Source organism: Salvelinus sp. IW2-2015, linkage group LG31 (assembly GCF_002910315.2).
Source record: "Salvelinus sp. IW2-2015 linkage group LG31, ASM291031v2, whole genome shotgun sequence".
Taxonomy (NCBI): domain Eukaryota; kingdom Metazoa; phylum Chordata; class Actinopteri; order Salmoniformes; family Salmonidae; genus Salvelinus; species Salvelinus sp. IW2-2015.
Window position 1 is genome coordinate 9,151,331 of NC_036870.1, and position 18,880 is coordinate 9,170,210.

General features: G+C 46.2%; 1 protein-coding gene across 1 annotated transcript in view; it reads right to left on the reverse strand.

The window, feature by feature from the left end:
• Positions 1-14,538, reverse strand: part of LOC111955481 (protein capicua homolog) — a 35,783-nt gene extending 21,245 nt beyond the window's left edge. Inside the window, 12 exon segments of the mRNA XM_070436451.1 lie at positions 392-560; positions 1,080-1,222; positions 7,004-7,071; positions 7,073-7,241; positions 7,243-7,349; positions 7,351-7,464; positions 7,466-7,656; positions 7,659-7,707; positions 7,710-7,835; positions 7,837-7,974; positions 7,976-10,958; positions 14,369-14,538. Coding sequence (XP_070292552.1) covers positions 392-560; positions 1,080-1,222; positions 7,004-7,071; positions 7,073-7,241; positions 7,243-7,349; positions 7,351-7,464; positions 7,466-7,656; positions 7,659-7,707; positions 7,710-7,835; positions 7,837-7,974; positions 7,976-10,789 — 4,088 coding nt within the window. The 5' untranslated portion in view covers positions 10,790-10,958; positions 14,369-14,538.
• Between the last annotated feature and the right edge of the window lie 4,342 nt (positions 14,539-18,880).

An 18,880-nucleotide genomic window follows, 5' to 3' on the forward strand; every position in this document is an offset into this window, starting at 1 on the left:
TTCTTCAAGAGAATATGCCATTAGTAACATACTGTACCTGGATAAAGAAAGGTTGAGGAGGACAAAAAGCTTTTATCCTTCTTCATCACTTAAATACTAAGCAAATTTTGTGGTTTTAAGTGGTACATTCTATTGTATACAAACACAACTATGACACTTTCTCTATGTAGGTCTCCATCAAACTAAGAGAATTAGTTTTGAAAGAGAACTGGTCTTGTCCTACTGCAATGCAAGCCTTTGTGATGGAATGTTCTAGAAAGCCATAGTGGGMCTGTCAAAGATTACAGACAACATTATTTCCTTTGACCTCCCACTCGTAGTGTGTCACCTGCAATACAACAGTCGACACACCTTCAATCGACCATTAAACAACCTATTTTAGAAAACGTACGGGTCGTCTGCATCGCTCTCCGTCTCYCTGTCGGCTCCACCTCTTTCTGCTCTTCCAGCTGGGGGGTCGTTGTCTTTGGAGGAGGGTGGTGGGCGGGATGGAGACCCTTGCTCTGCGTCTGGTGGACCCACCCATCCGTCACTCACTAGGGCCACCCCACAACGGGGCTCTGAGACAAGTGAGAAGGGAGTTAGTTGGTGGARGCTGGTTGTTTTTCATCCCTCATCTATAACTGGTTGGTAATTACCACTCTGCTCTGTGTCCTGGCACCCACCTCCTGCAKAGTGCATTATTTCCAGAGAACGCATAGCCCCTTGTTGATTATCCCTTACATTAAGAAGCTAAAATGGTTTAATAGAGAAATTATGATTATTGGACACAATGAGTAACTAGATCTCAAGGTAATTGCAAAAACACGCAGGTCGAATGTCACCAACATAAAAAAAAAAGTTTTATTTGTACTAAGAGTTATTTATTTTTGTTCAGTTATTGAAGTTATTTATTTATGAAGTGATGCAGTGAAAGATTTAGTGAAAGATGCAATTATTWAGTGAAAGATGCAATACGGTATACTGTACACTAAATATCTTTACAAAAGAAGTAAGTACAACACATGAGTTGTGTATGCAACCTGACTAGAATAGGCCTATTTATTTCAACACGAGTGAAGTGTTGAACAAATCCTCACCTTTGCTCTGATTGACAAGCTGTTGGCCATCAGCGGGCTGGGCAGCCGCACTCGATTGGCTGGGCTCCAGGAAAGGGACCAATGAATGCCAAGGAAACACTGGCACTGAACGGGGCTCCACATTGGTCCATACTGTGGGAGGAAAAGGCAGATTCGMAAGGAAAATATTAAGAATAGTTGGCGATTTATTTTAAGTCTCAAATAGTGAGGGTTAACTGTAGTGGTTCCCAAACGTCTTRGTGCCATGACGGCGTGACCATACTGAATTCTCCGCCATTTGAATTCTCTTGTGACTCTTAAGAAAACAAAATATTTCCTGTCTGAGCAGTCTTTAGTCATGCCCCTCTCAGCCCCATTGGGAATTGACCCACCATTTTAGAAAACACACACTCTTAGAAAAAAAGGGTTCCAAAAGGGTTCTTCGGCTGTCCCCTTCGGAGAACCCTTTGGAGAACCCTTTTTGGTTTCAGATAAAACTCTTTTGGGTTCCATGTCGAACCCTCTCTGTAAAGGGTTCTACATGGAACTCAAAAGGGTTCTACCTGGATCCAGAAAGGGTTCTCCAAAGGGTTCTCAGATGGGGACAGCCGAAGAACCCTTTAAGGTTCTGGACAGCACCTTATTTCTAAGAGTACACTGGTTAACAGTCATACAGTCAAACAGTTAAAGGGAGAACTAATATATAAGGTCTCATTGGAAAAGCAACATAGGTCTTGATTAGTATATAATATGCTTCCATTATTTTAGATATTTAGGAAGTACATAATTGAGATCAAATTATCTTTTACAATGACAACCTAGTTGGTCAAGAACAATGTATACTTATATGGGGTTTTGCACATTAGAGCTGCTTAAGATTTTCGAGTCACACAGATTGATCCCTTGACATTTTCATATCACCAAGGATCTATTATGGTCCACACACACCAACACAGTCACGAAAAGGGCACGACAACACCTCTTCCCCCTCAGGAGGCTGAAAAGATTTGGCATGGGTCCTCAGATCTACAAAAAGTTCTATAGCTGCACCATTGAGAGCATCTTGACTGGCTGCATTACCGCTTGGTATGGCAACTGCTTGGCATCCGACCGCAAGGCGCTACAGAGGGTAGTGCATACGGCCCAGTACATCACGGGGGCCGAGCTCCCTGCCATCCAGGACCTCTATACCAGGCGGTGTCAGTTCTCTCTGCTACAGCACGGCAAGTCCCAAGTCTGGAACCAACAGGATACTGAACAGCTTCTACCCCCATTCAGCCACAAGCGCTTTAGTGAGGTCGGGCACTGATGTTGGGCGATTAGGCCTGGCTCGCCGTCTGTGTTTCAATTCATCACAAAGGTGTTCGATGTGGTTGAGGTCAGGGCTCTGTGTAGGCCAGTCAAGTTATTCCACACCAATCTCGACAAACCATTTCTGTATGGACCTCGCTTTGTGCACGGGGASATTGTCATGCTGAAACAGGAAAGGGCCTTCGCCAAACTGTTGGCAAAAAGTTGGAAGCACGGAATCGTCTAGAATGTCATTATTTGCTGTAGCGTTAAGATTTCCATTCACTGGAACTAAGGGGCCTTGACCAAATCATGAAAAACAGCCCCAGACAATTATTCCTCCTCCACCAAACTTTACAGTTCAAATCAAATTTCATTGGTCACATTTAGCAGATGTTATTGTGGGTGTAGCGAAATGCTTGGCACTATGCATTGGGGCAGGTGGCGTTCTCCTGGCATCCGCCAAACCCAGATTCGTCCGTCGGACTGCCAGATGGTGAAGCGTGATTCATCACTCCAGAGAACGCCTTTCCACTGCTCCAGAGTCCAATGGCGGCGAGCTTAACACCATTCCAGCCAATGCCTGGCATTGCACATGGGGATCTTAGGCTTGTGTGTGGTTGATCGGCCATGGAAACCCATTCCATGAATCTCCAGACGAACAGTTATTGTGTTGACGTTGCTTCCAGTGGCCTACCACTTCGCGGCTGAGCCGTTGTTGACCGGGGCAGTTGACAGGGGCAACTCTAGCAGGGCAGAAATTTGACAAACTGACTTGTTGGAAAGGTGGCATCCTATGACGGTGCCACGTTGAAAGTCACTGAGCTCTTCAGTAAGGCCATTCTGCTGACAAATGTTTGTCTATGGAGATTGCATGGCTGTGTGCATGATTTTATATACCTGTCAGCAACGGGTGTGGCTGAAATAGCCGAATCCACTAATTTGAAGGGTTGTCCGCATACTTTTGTATATATAGTGTATCTACCTCAATTACCTCATACCCCTGCACATCGACTCAGTACTGGTACCCCGGGTATTTAGCCAAGTTATCTTTACTCATTGCGTATTTATTATTATGTGTTTGACTTATTTTTCTATTATTTCTTTCTCTCTGCATTGATAGGAAGGGCCCCCTAAGTAATCATTCCACTGTTAGTCTACACCTGTTGTTTACGTGACAAATAACATTTGATTCGATTTGATGTTGGCCAGGTGAGATACTGTACACGAGGAAGGATGACTGAGTTGTGTTTACAGGACAGAGGGGTTTCTTCTCACAAGTGTTTGAAGTCTTGAACTTGCAAGCCCTCCTCAGATAATCTCATGACATTTGGGAGGGCCACGGCGGAGCACGTTACTTCATACACACACGCTGAGACTACCGCTCTAGACAGGCTAYCTTTAAGCATTCACTTCCTCTCCCGTTGACTTCAATGGGACCAAGTGAACATTTGAAGTGGAAGTTAGGATTCGCCCCCATAGAGTACAACTTGACCGAATAGCGGAGAGAAGCACGATCCAATAAGCAAAGAGAGCTCTACACTTGACTGCACTAATTCTATCGAGAGACAAAGTATCCATGACAACACTGTAATACTATTGGTCCTTTCCATTTCAGCGGGATGAAAAAAACACTGGACTTGCCCTTGGTACTCTGCCCGAGGTTGTGCATTGTCTGCTATATTGAGCGCTGTGTGTGTGTGTCCTCCCTGCTCTCAGCAGCCTTGCATGTTTAGACACATCCCTTTTTCAAAGTTGAACTGAAACTGAAGCACACAGACCCACACCCCTTATCACACACCGTTGCCCCCACCCCCCCCCGCCCCACACCACACACACACACCAGCACAGCTGAGCCATCACCCCTACAAAACATTCTGAAAGAACACCAGACGACTGAAACCACAAACGTTACACTACATACTGACTTGACACAGCGCTCTGCCAGCCATCGTTGCGCCATTTCACCACACTCAAATGTACAATTATTGTCACTGAAGTCACTCCTTTTTAAACACTTTGAATGTAAATGAGGGTTCTGGCCGCTCTGCTAAGGTGTGGGGTGCATTTTCCTGGCATGGTTTAGATCCGACAACCCCCTTAGCGGGCAAGTAAACGGAATAAAACAGACTTCTGAGTGATCACCTTCAACCTGTGGTGAATCATTTCTACCCTGATGGGAGTGGTCCTCTTCCAGGTTGACAACGCCCATCTACAGGGCACGAGTGGTCACTGAATGGTTTGATGAGCAGGAAAACGATGTAAACCATATGCCATGGCCGTCTCAGTCACCAGATCTCTACCCAGTTGGAACACTTATGGGAGATTCTGGAGCAGAGCCTGAGTGAGTTTTTTTCCACCACAGTCAACAAAACCAACTGATGGAATTTCTTGTGGAAGAATGGTGTCGCATAACTGCAATAATAACTCTTCCCATTTCGCCTTATCACTGATGTATGGTTTACTAATGATGTTATATACCCCTGAACCTCTATACGACTCTATATACTCCCTATCCTCTATACATCTATATCCCTAACCCTATACACCTCTTTATATCTAACCTTATAACACCTATATACTAACCCTATACACCTCTAATATACTATACCATATCCTATACACTCTATATACTAACCCTTATCACTCTATATACTAACCCCTATAAACCTTCTATATAATAACCACTATGCCTATACAACCTCTATATACTAAACCCTATACAACCTTCTATATCTAACCCCTATCCTATACACCGTCCTATATCTAACCTCTACTAAACTCTATATACTAACCCTATCCTAGTACACCTCTATATTACTAACCGACTATACACCTCTATTTACTAAGCCTTATGACCACCTCTTATACTAACCCCTATAACCTACTGAGGGATACTAGAGCGTATTTGAGTCCTAGGAGGCACTCGGTATATGTATACGTAACTTACCCGTATACACTCTATTATACTAACCCCTATACACCCGTCTAATCATACTAACCTATCTATACACATCTATATAACTAACCCCTATACACCTCTATATACTAAACGCCCTGATACAGCTATAACTAACCACTCTCATAATTATTACCTACCACATACACTCTATATACTAACCCCCTATCACACCTCTACTGGTATACTAACCAACATCTATAACACCTCCTAAGGACTAACCCTATACCACCTCTATATACAACCACTATACACTTCTATATGACTAACCACTATCTATCACCTCTAGATACTAAACCCCTATTTACACCTCTACTACGTAACCCTATCCTAAGTAACACTCGATAAGCTACCTGATAACTTACTAGTACTCCCAGCTATACACCGGCTCTACGGCGAACTCACTAGTCACTACCGGTGCTATCATAGCTAACTCACTCTATACACGCACCTCTGACGGTATACTAACCACGATCCGTAGATGCGTACCTCTACTTTATGATACTATTGACCATACGACTCTATACTACCATGCCCTCATAGTACTTAGACGCACCTATACACCTCTGGTGTTACCATTACTAACCGGATACACTTATATACCCTATATAACACCTCTATATACTACCACACTCACTATAACCCCTCTATCTAGTGACCACCTCTATATCAAACACTACATTCGTATTATACTAACCCCTAGTGACACTCTCTATCGATATCCTATACACCTAATTGATAGACCACCTACTAGCCTCTTTACCTAACCCTACCTATTACACCTCTATAACTAAACCCCTATACACCTCTATTATCTAACCCTATTAACACCTCCGTATTATCACTAAACCAACTATCCTAGTACACACATCTATATACATACCACTTACACCTCTATATATAACCCCCCTATACACCTCTCGTATATAACGACTTATACACCTCTAGTATATAACCTGATCCTGAACCACCTCTATATACTAACCTCTACGTACCACTTCATCCAGCTACATACACCCCTTTACCCTTTATACTAACATCATACACCTCTATATACTCAACCCACATGTTCACTATCCCTATACATCCGTCCCTCATATACTAACCCCTATGACACTCATATACTAACCCACCTATACATCCTCTATATGATCTAACCACTATCCTACACCTCTTATAACTAACCAAGCTATAGCACTTATAGCACTCTATATACTGAACCACCTATACAAACTCTATGTATACTAACACTACCTATACACTCTATATTATCTAACCCTTACACTCTATATACAACCACTATTACACCTCATAATACTACCCCTTATACACCTCTATTAATACTAACCATATCCGTATAACTCTATATATAACCCCTAGTACATCCTAAGTACTAACTCCCTATACACCTCTATCCTAACCTCAACCCACCTAACCTCGTATAACCTCTATAACTAACCTCATATCCTTATACACTCTATATACTACTACTCCTATCTATACACTCTAATACTACCGTAACCATATATCCATCAGGGTTAACAACCTTCTATATACTAACCACTAATACACCTCGATTTCTATTATACTACCACCTATACACCTCTATATACTACGCACTATTCCTATCAACACCTCTATATACACTCTTATACAACGCCAAATATATTGATGTGTGTCTTACCTGTCCCGGGGCCGGTCCAATGTGATGTCCTTGCGGGGGTGGCAGGGTGGAGGGACCGCTGGTAAGGATGAGGGCGCAGGCATGGGCGGTTGGAGAGGCCTGTGCGGGCTACCGCTGGGGCAATGCCCTCTCAAGGGTCCTGGCGTGCCCGTGCCGGGACTTCCTCTGCTCCTCTCTACCTCCTGATCCAGAGCTGGAGAGAGCGGAGCCAGTAGAGGAGATGGAGGCGGAGCCACCACTGAGGGTGGGCGGAGTGGGCAGGGTGTCCGGCGACGGCTGGGGTCAGGGATCTGGGAGGAGGGTTACAAGGACCAGGTGGAAGGCGGGTGTTTCGCAGGAGGACTGCGCCATTGGTGGCGGGCACCGTTGATGGGCACGGGTTGCTTGGAGGCCGGTGGCAGGTGCAGGGGCTGGCTGTGCTCTCTGGAGGAGCGGCCTCGCTCCTCCCTCCTCACAAGGGGTCCTCTGTTGAACGTTGGCCAGGGGGACGTCGGGGTTCCGCACGAATTGACGGGGGTAGTTCTCGCAAGTGGGCACGACGCGGCGGGGATCTGGGGCCTGGGGCAAGGGGAGGGAGGGTGGTGGGACACCAGCCATTGGCGGGGGGAATGGAGTGCGGCGGAGGACGGGGGGTCGGCTGGTTGCGCTCCGGGGCCCGGGGGAAGGAGAGGAGGAGGGGTGGTGGGCTGGCTCTGAGGAGAGAGCACCCTGAAGGCGGGCTGGGCGTGAGGCCTATAGTCTCCCCTAACTGCTGGTCGGGCTTGGCGTAATCCTGGACAGAAAGGGGCAGGGGCGGAGGAAGGGCATGAAGTTTCCGCTTGCTGGGGCTCATGGGCACAGTGAAGGGTGAGGTTGGTACTGGGAGAGGTGGGTAAGATGCCCGACGAGGTTGGCGCTTCGCCCTGGCCCGAGCCCGGCGTGAAGCCATCTTAGGCCGGCGTCAGGTGGTGCGGTGGCGGCGAGGGGTGAGCCGAAGGCGGCGCCTGTGATGGGGCTGAAGGTGGCCGGTCGGAACACGAAAAGCGGGGAAGGCGAGGGCGACGGTGTGGGCGAGAAGGGCGACTGGTTGGAGATGGGAGAGAAGGAAGGCGTGCCCGAGCGGGAGCTGCCCAGAGATACCAGCATTGTGGCCGCCTCGCACTCATCAAAGTCGAAGCGTGATAAGTCCTGGGGCAGGAGCGAGGGCAGGACCAAGCGGGGGCGTGAATCCCCTCCCCTACTGCTCGCTTCGCTGCTGTCTCGCGACGTGTTGTCCCAGTCGAACTCTGAACTGGTCCGGCCGCAGCCCAGCCTCAGGTCTGACGGGGTTAGGGTGCCCGTACTGCTGGCCCCGCCCCGGTCTCTGCCCCCTCCGCTGGCCTCCATCTCTTTAGTTCTCATGGAGAGATGACGCGAGCAGTAGCCTCTTCTCTGGGACTCCTTAGAGCAGCCCTCTCTGGAGCACAGCCTCCTCCACTGCTTGCCGTTGAACTTCTTGCGGATGCCCGTGGGGGTACACACCACGTCGCCCTTCTTGTACTTCTGCTGGGCCGCCGTGAGCGGGGTGCGGGAGCGCGACGAGGACGTCGAGCACGAGCCTCCACCCCCTCCAGATGCACCGTGGGAGATGGAGTTTGAAGAGGGTGGCTTATCCAGGGAGCCACGGGAGGACGAGGAGGACAGAGGAGGGAGCTGAGGGGTGGCGATGACGGCCGCCCCCGCTGCCAGCGCTCCCGACTCTAGCCCCAGTAGCACCGTGGGGGAGGGAGGGGGGTGGGGGTTGAGGGCCAGGTGGGGGCCCACCAGCGGGGTGCCGCCGAGGCTCCGGACCACGGACAGGTGGGGGCTGAGGTAGCCCGGGGGCGGCTTGGAGAGTATGTGCCTGTGCTGGGACACCGCCAGGGCCTTGGCCGCCCCCCCCGCCGCCCCCATGGGCACCATGCTGAAGTGGGACACCTCTATGTCCTCCTCGGGGGTCAGGGGCATGAAGTMGTGGTGCTGCTTGGCCCTCTCTCGGTTATCTCTCTCTTGTTTCCTCTGGAGCTCCCGCTCTCTCTCCACCAGGTCCTTCTCTCGCTCCCAGTCTCTTCCAGCCACCAGACTCAGCACCGAGGCGGGGGTGACGGGGGAGCTGACAGTGGAGGAAGACGAGGAGGCGGGGGCCGTTCCAGGGTATGAAAGCCTCCCCAACACGGACCCAGCCACAGTCGCGCTGAGCCCCATCCCACGGCTGAGGCGACACAGCTCCTGCTCCACCTCTATCTCYTCCCTGTCCTCTTTCTCTCTCTCCCTCTCTCGCCCTCTCTTGGCGGCGGCATCGCTTTCCTCTCGCCCCCCTCCGCAGGGTCCCAGGTCCAGGTCCCAGGGGGGCACCAGCAGGCGGAGGCTCTGACGGGACACCCACACAGCGGTCGGAGTGCCCACCCTGCCATCCCCCTCCTCATCCCCTGGGGGCACTCTGTCCTCTAACAACACTCTATAGGGGTAGGACACAGCCGGGTGGGAGTCCACCTGGGTGACCAGGCCCTCTCGGTACCACTGGCGCTGMGCCTCTGTGGTGCCGCCGTCCTCGTTACCTCCGAAGGGCACGCACACAGCGGTGCCGATGGGGACGGCTTGGGAGCCGGGCGGCGGGGCGTCCATGATAATGTCCACGGGTCCCTGGGCGCCCTCACGGAACGGGTAGCGGTAAAGCTCCTTCTCACCGTTCAGCTGCACCTCCAGGCTGCCGTGCTCGCCGCTCACCCGCCGCACCACTCCCGCTCTGAACACTGAGTCCATGCTCTCCCTCCCCCCACCTCCGTTCTCCTCTTCCCCCTTTCCAGTCCTCCTCCTAGCCTGCCTGGCTAGCACCCGCTGGTTCTTTAGACCTTTGGCCAGGGCGTCGGCGAGCGCGTCCGACAGGCTCTGTGGGGTCGGAGTGTGCTGGGTGCTACGTTGCACCAGGGCCAGGGTGTGTGCTTCGGTGGTGGGGTTGGTGTGGTGAGAGTTGGAGCGGTGTGGCTCGCTCACGTCCAGGTCGTGTTCGCTGGCCGTGTCTGTAGAGGAGCAGCGGACAGGGCTGGGGGAGATTTCTCTGCCTCCCTCTGGGCCTCTCCTGTCTCTGTCCCCTGTGGGAGGGGGTCCAGGTGTGTTATCCCTGTCCTGTGGTGGAGCTATAGTGGTAATGTAGTCCTCCACTGGTCTCCTGGTCTGACTGTTGATGTCAGTGAGCGAACCGCCCTCACTCGCCGCCGACCCGGGCCCCGAAGATAAGCTCGACAACTGACTTCCAGCGTTACTGTCACAGTGAGCACTATTTCTGTTCAGTGGAGGTGCGCCGGTGTTGCCGGGGTTTCCGTGGTTGGCGGCAGCAGCGGCGGCGGCAGCACAGTGCTCAGAGGTGTACTTCTTCTTGGGGACGCGGGCCTTGAAGGTGGCCGTCTTGCGGTTGGATGAGGGGTTGGGGCTGTTGGCAGCGCTGGTGGCGCTGCTGCTGCTGTCTGTGCTGTGGGCGCTCAGCGACTTGACGCTCCCCGGGCGGGAGTCCTCCGACTTCACAGGGAGGGACCCTGCTGCTGCGGCCGCTGTCTCTGGGAGCCGGGGCCCCTCTCTGTGGCCCTCCCTCTCTGGCGTGGCCATCGTTGTGAGTGTCACCGACTCCTCCTGAGAAGACTCTGAGTGAGATGAGGTTTGGGGTGAGGTCTGAATTTTGGGGGATCGGTCTCTGTTCTCGTCCGAGTCTCTTTTCTCTCCACTGTCCCCTGTCCCCCGTCTCTTCCCCCCTTTGGCTCGGGTCGACGGGGGCGAGCGCCTTCCTTGCTTTTTAATCGGCTTCATCTCTGCATTGGGAGTTTTCTTTACTATTTACAGTGGCTTAATTTTTCCAGAGTCCAGAATCTTTGTTCCTCTCTCCTCCCTCTATTTCCCTGCTCTTCCAGCTCCTCTCTCTCTTCTCCCGCCCTTTCCTCTTTCTGTTTCTCCAGCTCTTTCCACCTTATTGCAGACCCTGAAACAGAGCAGAGTGTAACAAGGGATGGATTATTCATGTGGTGAATGCATTGTGACATTATACAAAGCCTATTCACCAGATAAGGTAACGGTGGGGAGAAGTGGTTGTCAAAGAAAAACTGGACCCAGTTTTACCAAATAATTTCAAATACAGACCTATTCTATAAAACCATGTATTTTGTGTCCTTGGTAATGCATTCATTATTGATATGAATGATATATCATTCAACTCAAGAAGTAATGGGTATTACCATTTTATAACAAAAATCATTTCACATGAATTTCACTGAGTGTACAAAATATTAGGAAAAACTGCTCTTTCCATTACATAGACTGACCACATGAATCCAGGTGAAAGCTATAAGTCTTGATGCAACTGAGACATGGATTGTGTGTGTGTGTGTGTGTGGCATTCAGAGGGTGAATGGGCAAGAGAAAAGATTTAAGTATCACATATAATTATACACATAACCCTGTGTGAATACAAATGAAACCATAATGAAGCAATCTTATATAGTGTGTAAAGTAATATAACAATATAGCAGAATAGTGGCGAGCACATTTGGAAGTGCTTGTCCAGACAAGTCTGCACCCACACACACACACACACACACTCTCTCTATCTCTCTCTGGTTTCTTGGCTATGACAGTTGAGGAGGGGGAATTCCTTCTTGTTCACTCGCATTTCTCTCTTTCTCTTACTCCCTCCTTCTTTCTCTCTCTCTGGTTCTCGGTGGTGACCTTCATCTATTTCGTAGTTGAACCAATCCGCCCCTACAATCCACACTTCCTGTCATGGACCATTACCTAACTTCCTGCTACTTCATTATCCTCTCTCTTTAGCCCTCTCTTTCTCCTTAGATTTCATACCAACAACCACTCTCTCATTTAGAGGCATTTGTCACTGCCAGGGAAAACACCTATGTTGCTCGAATGCTGACAAATGTTGATGACAGAAACGAACTGAAAACCAACAGGTTTGGTTTGGGTTTTCCATTGAAACAGGCAGCGCCATGTGTTGTAGGCCTATCATGCTTACATTCTGGGTCGTTTGTTCCAGCACACAGTTCCCATCCGCCTCAGAGTTTCAGACAACACAACGCCGTGATTCAACAAAAAGTCTATCTAATCCTCTAACAAAGCAGGACCAAAGACAAACGTCAAAGTCTAGACAAAATGATATTGTGGAGTATGAGTTTGCTTTTATCACGTTGGGATTTAATGCTACATGTCATGGAGAAATGATGATATTTATTGAATATTAGGTTGTTACAATGTCATGTACGTCTAGTCATTTAATTCATTTAGCTCTACAGAACTCCAAGGTATCTATCCACTTGTAATGAGAAACTACAGACCTMTATTMTTGTGACCACACTACACGTAAACTGCTGTTTGATAATACACACAGTTACAACCCGGTACCTGTGTTATGCAAATTATATTTGGGAGACTTGAGATTGCGTTCAAAGAACTGTCATCATAATGTCATTTGTTGACTCACTTTTTTCAAGTTAGAAGTGTGCACATTGTTTACTCAATAGTGCACACCGGCAAGTATGTGGGTGAGTGTCATAACAATTTCGATAAATGAAGGTACAAAGCATTTCCCTTCTAAATGTACGAGCCTTATCCATTTACTACAATATTGCGTCAATGTTCACTCTTCTGTGTGTGTCACCGTTCACTCTTCTGTTGTGTCAACGTTCACTCTTCTGTTGTGTCAACGTTCACATCTTGTACTGTTGTGTCAATGTTCACTCTTCTGTTGTGTCACGTCACTCTTCTGTTGTGTCAACGTTCATCTTCTGTTGTGTCAATGTCACTCTTCTGTGTGTCCAGTTCACTCGGACTCCGAGTGCGGCCGTCTAAGACACTGCATCTCAGTGCTAGAGGCTACAGACACCCTGGTTCGAATCCAGGCGTATCACAACCGGCCGGATTGGGAGTCCCATAGGGACACAAATGGCCCAGCGCCGTCCGGGTTTGGCGGTGTAGCGTCATGTGTAAATAAGAATTTGTTCTTGACAGACTTGTCTAGTTAAATAAAGGTAAAAAAATATATATGTTGCCTATATCTATGCTGTATAAACTTAGCATATTACCATGTTATAACATTGCCATTTGTCACAATTGGAGAACTTGTGGTAATATCCTATGTGACCATAATGAAAATCAATATTCACATAACATCCCAATGTGCACAGACGTCAATTCAAAGTATAGTCTACGTTGGTTAAACGTAATTTCATTTAAATGACGTGGGAAAAACGTTGATTCAACAGTGGGGTGAATTTACACCTCTACAGTTTCGATTCATCAATACATAACTATAAAACGATGATAACTACTGGAGAATATTGACCTATAGTGCAACTACCGGATAATTTACAAACTTCACGTAGGGCCTGCCTACCAAAGTACTTAGGCTGAATGTAGATCAAAAACAAACTACAACCCTAAACTGAAGTACTGTTAGATGCAAACGAATGCAAGAACGGCGTCACTGTTAGTTTTGCTGAATAGTAACGTTACCGTGCTGTATATGTGTCAACCACTCTTATTGGTCGTAGTGCTTTGCGATTACTATCAGCTTACTACACAACAGGGCCGTGAAGTCCAGTGACGCAGGTCTAACAACACAAGGCCGCTTAGAAAAATCTTCTTCGTGCAACATTTAACACGGGACATTAAACATTTAAAGGCCTAGTATTCCAAAATATGTTGCTGTGGAACAACTCATAAAAAGGTATTACAAACAGATTTAGGCTTACTTAAATCTAACAATATGTAATTAACGTTACATCGTGCGACAGAAGCCAAAGTAATTATGCTGCGAATTCACTCGTGACAACCGTTGTAAAATGTAGACATTACTGGATGCAACTTAGTAATTAATTTACCGGCGAGTGCAAACTGCAACGTTGTACATTAAGTTACAATAAAAAGTAAAAATTGTGGACACAACGTAGAAACGCGGCCCACAAGCCTGCAGGCGAAGGACAGATTCAAATAGACATTTTGTATCACGAATAGTAGCCTATGTAGAGATAATAAAGCTAATAACTATGTAGGTGATACAGATTGCTTCAATGTTTGCTTTCAATCGCAACCTAAGAAAAACACTTCTAGGAAGTCTCAGTCTTATAATGGCAGTTATGGCGTTGAATATTTTCTGGGGGAAAAGTTTTAGGCTGACAATCCACCCGCACCGCTCCCTTTTCATGAAGTGTGGCATCCAATCATCTCTTTACTTCTCTCCGTAGAGTATTATAAAATATGAAAATATAATTGTATTAGTAGTTATAGAGGGTGCTTATTATTTGCAACGTCTACAACGTAGCAGGTCGACAAAGCAAAACAGGCTACTGCAGTGCTGCAGAAGAAAGATTTGTAGGTTTTACTCACCACAAAATTATTTTCAATGCAGATATTTATCGAGTCAGTAGCGAAATCGTTAGGCCTATAATCGGATATCCAGGGTTGACATTTAACAGACTGTCACATTATCTTTCTTCTGTAAAGCAACTTAAAGGAGGAATAACTACTGACTGCTCTGTACATTCTACTCTACAGTCGCAAAATGGTGAATGAAGCCCAAAGCCTTGACACTAGTCCATGTAGCCAATCAGAGGACACATTTGAGTACAGTAGCCAGTAGATTTCATGAATCCAAGGAACTACATGGCAATGTATATTTGATTGACACCGTGTTTAGTCGAATCGTGCTGTGGCAAAACACCAAACAGCTGTTTAGGACAGGGCTGCGGCATCCAATAGTGCTTTAGGGGAGGTCTGCTGACGGAGTAGGCGGGCGAATGGAATAAAAATAACTCTCCTCACCAATCTACAAACGCATACAGCGGAGATAACAGTCCTATAAAAATTGTAATTTGGGACCTGATGTTCTTTAACGCTCGGTTTTGCAGTTGTGGTAATATAAGGACATCTGTTGTAAAAAAACAACAACATTTAACCTGTAGCTTACATGACCAGTATTGAAGAGGCAAGTGACGTTCAACCAGCAAGTAAATGGGGAGGGGAATGGGATAGAAAAAAGTTTAGAGATGTTTATTTTCGCTGATCAATGCGCTCAAGCAAGTGACATCGAAAACCTAGACATTATGAATGTCCATTTTTGTTATTTATTTCGAATATACGTTTTTTATCCATCGTTTTTTCCCTATTGTATCCTTTGATATTTTCATTCTTCTCCTTTACATTAGCCAGTCTAGCCAATCACAGCGCTCTATATACTATCGTTGACGTCAGTGCGCGCTTTGTCCCGCCTCCCCATCCAACCGATAGACTATAAAGCTAACGTCACCAAATCAATCTATGATTGGCCAAATGATAGAGGGTCTCTAGGCCAATGACCAAGTACTGTGATGAGGTCATCATGCTTGTTGCCATCAGCTGAGCCAAACAGGAAGGGTCCAGAGTAAATGAGTCTAAACCTAGGATTACTGTTCCAAAGGGAATGAGCCATATATATTCCTCTATAACATTTCATAATGATGATAGGTATCATGTTCGTATGGATTGGTTTGTAGCAGTGCAACTGTTCCCTGCATGTACAGATGGTGAGCGGACTGGTCTTGGTCAACACTATAGTTCTGCTTACTGCGGCAATGAAGTGTGTTTGTCATGCACATACCATGTAGTTATAACATGTTAGGGTGTTATGTAACCTTTGTGCGTGGAAGTGCACGCACACACAGAGCAGGTTCATACACACATACGTGCATGCATGGACGCGCATACACACATGCCAAGCTCGTACACATATATGCGCATGCATAGGCCTACATACCAGGCTCATACACACATAGTGCACATGCACACACACACACAGGGATATGCAAGCCGTTCCATGCCTTGATGGGTAGAGCACTGCAGTCTCTCAGCAGTCTGTGTTCATTCACAGTGTCTACGCATCATCAGAAATGTAGGACAACAGAATATGAGAGAAGTAACTTTGAGAAATGATTTCGTAAGCCGGTGACATAGAGATGCAAACATCATACAGAATCTCTCGTTTTTCAATGAGCTCGTTGAGTAATCTGGTAACATTTGACCTACAGTGAAGCCTGCAGGTATAATGGTTTATAACTCTGAATAATAACATTACAGTGGCTTATAATAAGGCTTATATTATTTCATACTATTTTCAAATCATTCTAAAAAGCAATTTGTCAAAATCATTATGTGATGATTATAAGGCTTTACAAGGGGACTATACGTGGGCATGACAAATCTTACAATGCATTATAGCTGCATCATAACCCATTACACCTAATCCTGTTCTTATCTCAGAGCACTTTTAGGAGCATGATAAATACTACATGTAGGAAAGCAAAAATCCTATATCCACATTACATAAACGCATAGCTATGTGGGAAAGCTCAATCCCTCTGTGACACTGACTCACTGAGGATATCTGCATGGACAGAGAGGAGATAGCATACAGTAAACATGCACTYACATGCAATGCTGCTACTGTGGGCAGAGTTCAAGTGGTGAGTCTGGCCAGGTTAGAAAAGTAGCTCTCCCATTCACATGACACACTGGTAATGAATCCCGATTACAGGGCTCTGGCTCACATGCTGTCCAGGCCAATCTCTCTCCCTAAATACACAAACACACACACATGCAAGCATACTCCTGCACACAAGTATGCTCTCACGCACACAGTAGCTCTTGGGCTTTGAGTTTCTGTTTACAAAAGGGGCTTGATGCAGTCTATATCTCCAATTGGTTGCAAGGACCCTGGAATAAAAGTACTTWCACTGTAAACTGTACATTGAACATGCTTTGTACTCCAAGGTTAGGCTTACCTTGGGTCCATGTAACCATCACCTTATGTTCAGAAAAGGATTATAATGGAGGTCGCTTCGAAAAATAGCAGAGAACAATATGTGATGTAAACCAATGTAAATAAAGGCAAGGACAAGTGTACMCTATGTAACCCATAATGCAATAGGCTGGAGTTCTATAGATGCATACCATCTGAAGCCTATAGACCTGCACAAAGCAGACAAGGCCCACAGTTCTATTGATATAACTTTATTTTACAGCACATAGTTGCATATTGACTACAAAAATGCTAATTACATTTGAATAATCTTTGAATAACTTATTTGTTTCTACTAATTATAAATAAATTATGTTAACGTAATGTAGTTACCAATTGTGTAGAAGTGTTTTTTTATAAAACCACTGTAATAAAAAAAAAAAAGTGCTACCATTCTATCAACTAGTTTCCTCAATCACAGAAAAGTTCTGTCAAATAAATAATTTAAATATTTTTGTTGCACAAAATAAACAATGTACTTGCTTTACCCACTAGCTGACACACAACATTATCTGTCTGTGTTGAGTTAGTGAGAGAGTAAAACATTGGGTTACTACGGCGACACACACAACTGAGAATAATTAGCAGTCTTTGTGATCTTGTTCTTCGGGCCCGGCCTCCATCTCTMCTCAGAATGTTGACCTCTGCCCTCAGCCTAGGGCCAGGCAACAAACCCTCCCAGCGGGCAGCTCAAAGTGTCCTGTCAATCAACTTTTGTGGAACGGAGCCCCCTGGTGAGCTGCTCTGCATAAGATTTCATGAAAGTTAGACTGGCAAATGTAGAGCAGGGAGAGATCACCTGATGACATTCGCTCCAATGAGAGGTGACAGTGAGAGACGATGATGGAGGAGAAGTCTGACAGGGAGATAAAAGCAGAGAGGAGAGAAGAGATACATTTACATGTTGTTGGGACAGGTCCTAAAGCAAGAGGAAGTGTCAGGGCTAATAGGGGGAGTGTTAAACACGGCAAGGTATCAAAGGGTGATATTCTGCAATGTTTTTAGAGTGATATAATATTCAATATTCCTAAGGCTAGGGTCGGGTGAGATTTTGGGTAGTTTTGTCGTGACCATCTTCTGGTTCTCTGAATAACCTGCAAAAGGTCCTGCAAAAAAGCATGTTAACACATTCAGACTCAAGACAGGCCATTTCCCCTCAGACACATTTTGGCAATGCAGSATCTATTATGTAATTGTCCAATCATAAAAGCCTTTTTATCTTAAGATTTTAAATGTGTATGTCTGTCCCTAAATGCCTCTTGGTATGTGTTTTGAGTGGCAGACTTGTTTATATTTAGTCAAGTTAAAGTAACAAGCAATGCGTTGTAGCTTTTATATTATTTTAAGCACTTACATGTCTCTCGGATAAAAGGATAAATATCACAAATAAGGAACGTAAAAAGTGGATGTTTTAAAGTCCYGAATGTCCCCTCTTACCCTTTGCCTCAATGAACATGGAGTGGCCARCTGATCTCTCTCTAGGACAACTAAACTAGGCTTTATGATCCTAATTGAGGAAATTTTTCCTTTTATTAGGACATATCTTCATGTTTAAAGTACATTTCTGGACTCAAACAGCCCCTTTCTCCCCATTTTAAGGACAGCATATCCGTATGCAAAATCTGTACGTGCATACATCATTTAACAAGGACAGTTAGCCCTAACAATGTATTTTGCAGTCCTATTTCATCTAGTATTTACTATAGAACGATATACTAGTTATAATTACATAACCATCATAAATCTCTGTAAAACAATTAAATATGATTTTGTATTCAATAATATAGTACTGATATTTCCCATCGTATCGTCTCCTGTGTACGTTACTYGTTGGAGACACTGACATAGTACACTACTGAACTGGTCTCAAGGCAGGACCGTAAATGACCAGCAGAGGGGGGGCAGTCTCCAAGTTAAGGAAAGCCATGGGAAAATCCTAGGTCAGTTACGGCATCTTTCAGTGTAGCCTACTTCCCGGTTAAGGAGTTTGGTTGGTCGTGATGTTCACTGGCCTTCAACAACAAGAGCTAGRTGGTCGTGATATTTACTAMKTTTCAAGTAAAAAA